Source organism: Bison bison, unplaced genomic scaffold (assembly GCF_000754665.1).
Source record: "Bison bison bison isolate TAMUID 2011002044 unplaced genomic scaffold, Bison_UMD1.0 scf7180017864492, whole genome shotgun sequence".
NCBI classification, from domain to species: Eukaryota; Metazoa; Chordata; class Mammalia; order Artiodactyla; family Bovidae; genus Bison; species Bison bison.
Window position 1 is genome coordinate 5,553,903 of NW_011495051.1, and position 2,990 is coordinate 5,556,892.

The 2,990-nt window shown below is 37.3% G+C and overlaps 1 protein-coding gene across 1 annotated transcript in view; it reads left to right on the plus strand.

Annotated features, from left to right (window-relative positions):
- The first annotated feature begins 1,429 nt into the window (after positions 1–1,429).
- Positions 1,430–2,990, plus strand: part of LOC104979743 (EGF-like module-containing mucin-like hormone receptor-like 3) — a 42,081-nt gene continuing 40,520 nt past the window's right edge. The window contains exon 1 of the mRNA XM_010828255.1: positions 1,430–1,549. Within this exon, the coding sequence (XP_010826557.1) occupies positions 1,516–1,549 (34 nt within the window). The 5' untranslated portion in view covers positions 1,430–1,515. The remainder of the gene's footprint in view (positions 1,550–2,990) is intronic.

A 2,990-nucleotide genomic window follows, 5' to 3' on the forward strand; every position in this document is an offset into this window, starting at 1 on the left:
ATTCCCACCAACAGTGCAAGAGCATTCCCTTTTCTCCACACCCTCTCCAGCATTTATTGTTTGTAGACTTTTTGGTGATGGCCATTCTGACTGATGTGAGGTGATATCTAATTGTAGTTTTGATTTGCATTTCTCTAATAATGAGCGATGTTGAGCATCTTTTCATGTGTTTGTTAGCCATCTGTATGTCTTCTTCAGAGAAATGTCTGTTTAGATCTGTTTCCCACTTTTTGATTGGGTTGTTTGTTTTTCTGGTATTGAGTTGTATGAGTCGCTTGTATATTTTGGAAATTAATCCTTTGTCAGTTGTTTCATTTGCTATTATTTTCTCCCATTCTTAGGGTTGTCTTTTCACCTTGCTTATAGTTTCCTTTGCTGTGCAAAAGGTTTAAAGTTTAATCAGGTCCCACTTGTTTACTTTTGTTTCTATTTCCATTACTCTAGAAGGTGGGTCATAGAGGATCTTGCTTTGATTCATGTCATCGAGTGTTCTGCCTATGTTTTCCTCTAAGAGTTTTATAGCTTCTGGTTTTACATTTAGGTCTTTAATCCATTTTGAGTTTATCTTTGTGTATGGTGTTAGGAAGTGTTCTAACTTCATTTTTTTACATGTAGCTGTCCAGTTTTCCCAGCACCATTTATTGAAGAGGCTGTCTTTACACCATTGTATATTCTTGCCTCCTTTGTCAAAAATGAGGTACCCATAGGTGCATGGGTTTATTTCTGGGATTTCTATCTTGTTTCATTGGTCTATATTTCTGTTTCTGTGCCAGTACCATATGATCTTGATGACTGTAGCTTAGTAATATAATCTGAAGTCAGGAAGGTTGATTCCTCCAGCTCCATTCTTCTTTCTCAAGACTGCTTTGGCTATTTGGGGTCTTTTGTGTTTCCATAAGAATTGTGTAATTTTTTGTTTTAGTTCTGTGAAAAAAATTCATTTGGAATTTGATAGGAATCACACAAAATCTGTAGATTGCATTTGGTAGTATAGTCATTTTTACAATATTGATTCTTCCTACCCAGGAACATGGAATATCTCTCCATCTGCTTGTGTCGTCTTTGATTCTTTCATTAGTGTCTTATAACTTTCTGTGTAACAGTTCTTTTGTTTCCTTAGGTAAATTTATTCCTAGATATTTAATTCTTTTTGTTGCAATAGTGAATGGGATTGATTCCTCAATTTCTCTTTCCAATTTTTCATTGTTAGCATATAGAAATGCAAGTGATTTCTGTGTATTGATTTTGTATCCTGCAACTTAAATTCACTGATTAGCTCTAGGAATTTTGTGACATTCATCTTATTTTTTAAAATGCATTTCAGAGTAAGTTGCAGCCTTAAGTTGACTGTCTCAATTTCTGTATTTAAAAAAAAAAAAAAAGTGCTGTTCTCTTTAGTTTCTCATTAGAATACTAGAAGATGGTCCCACAGTAGCGGTTACAAAATCCCCAATTCTCCTTGAGAAATACCAGAGATAAAGACATATAAGTTCCTATTTCTGTTCTCATTTTGTCATGATGGCTCGAAGTCTCTTTTTGCCTTTGAGTGGTAAGTCGTTAAAATATTTTATTCTCTCTTAACAAAAACTGATATTGTATATTAATGCATATATGTGGAATCTAGAAAAAAGGTACTGATGAATCTATTTGCAGGGCAGGAATAGACACAGGCACAGAAGATGGATTTGTGGACACAGGGGAAGGTGGGGGGCAGGGAGGCAAGAAGTAGGTGAGACAAATTGAGAAATAGCATTGAAACATACACTTTATCATGTGTAAAATAGATAGCTAGTGGGGAGATGCTGTATAACACAGAAAGTGCAACTCAGTGCTCTGTGACAACTTTGAGGGGTAGACTGGGGTGGGGGGCAGTCAAGAGACAGGTGACATATGTATACTTAGGGCTGACTCACGTTATTGTATGGTAGAAGCCAACACAACATTATAAAGCAATTATCCTCCAATTAAAAATAACTTAAAAAAACAATAAAAAATTAAAAATATATATGTTATTCTCTTTAAATAGAAATAGCAAGGACACTTCAACTCTCATACTCTGTCTTGTTTTCAACACTGTGGCTTGGGCAGGGGGCATCCACCTGGTTTGTTCTTTTAAACCATGGCTGAGGTATGTCTCCTGTGGAAATACCTGGAGGAATTAAGATAGGGCACTTCAAAATGATTTCATCAGGCAATGGGGCTCTTCAAAGCTTGCAATCTCTTATACTCCATCATACAAGGGGTGGTTGTTGTTGTGCTGTGCTCAGTCGTGTCCTACTCTTTGCAACCCCATGGACAGAGGAGCCTGGCAGGCTACAGTCCACTGGATTTTCCAGGCAAGAATTTTGGAGCGAGTTGTCATTTTCTTCTCCAGGAGATCTTTGCCACCTTGTCTCCTGCAACTCCTGCATTGGCAGGCAGATTCTTTACTACTGAGCCAGCTGGGAAGCCCTTGCAAAACATGAATCTCATGTAAGAATGGATTATTTCGTGTCAGGGCCAGGTTTTTGGCATGGAAAGCTGTCCCGTGCTCATTGTTCTTCCTGAAACTGAGTTTGATTCTTCCGGATCTATTTGCTTAGTGAGCCAGAATTTCCATACTTGGGTCCTCTAAGTCTCTGAGCTGACGACTCAGAGCATGCAAATTGCTTGTAAATTTACTGAGCGTGCAGATTGCTTGTAAAATTGCAATGTTGCTCTTTCTGTATGAACATACCTTAATGGGAACTAAAAATTGATGAGTATCTTTCTTGTTTCAGAGAAATCACGTTTGCTTCCTGCTCCTAATTTTGGAAGCCCCAACATGTATTTTATAAAACATATTGAAATTGCTCCTCATTCCATGCTATGTGTTTTTGTTTTTGTTTTACTAAAAATACAAAGAGGACTTCTAGAATTATACTTTTTAATTTACTTGCCCATGATAAACTCGTTCAATTGTCCAAGTCCTGTGACTTTCTCTTTTGGCCACACTGGATCTTACTTCCCGG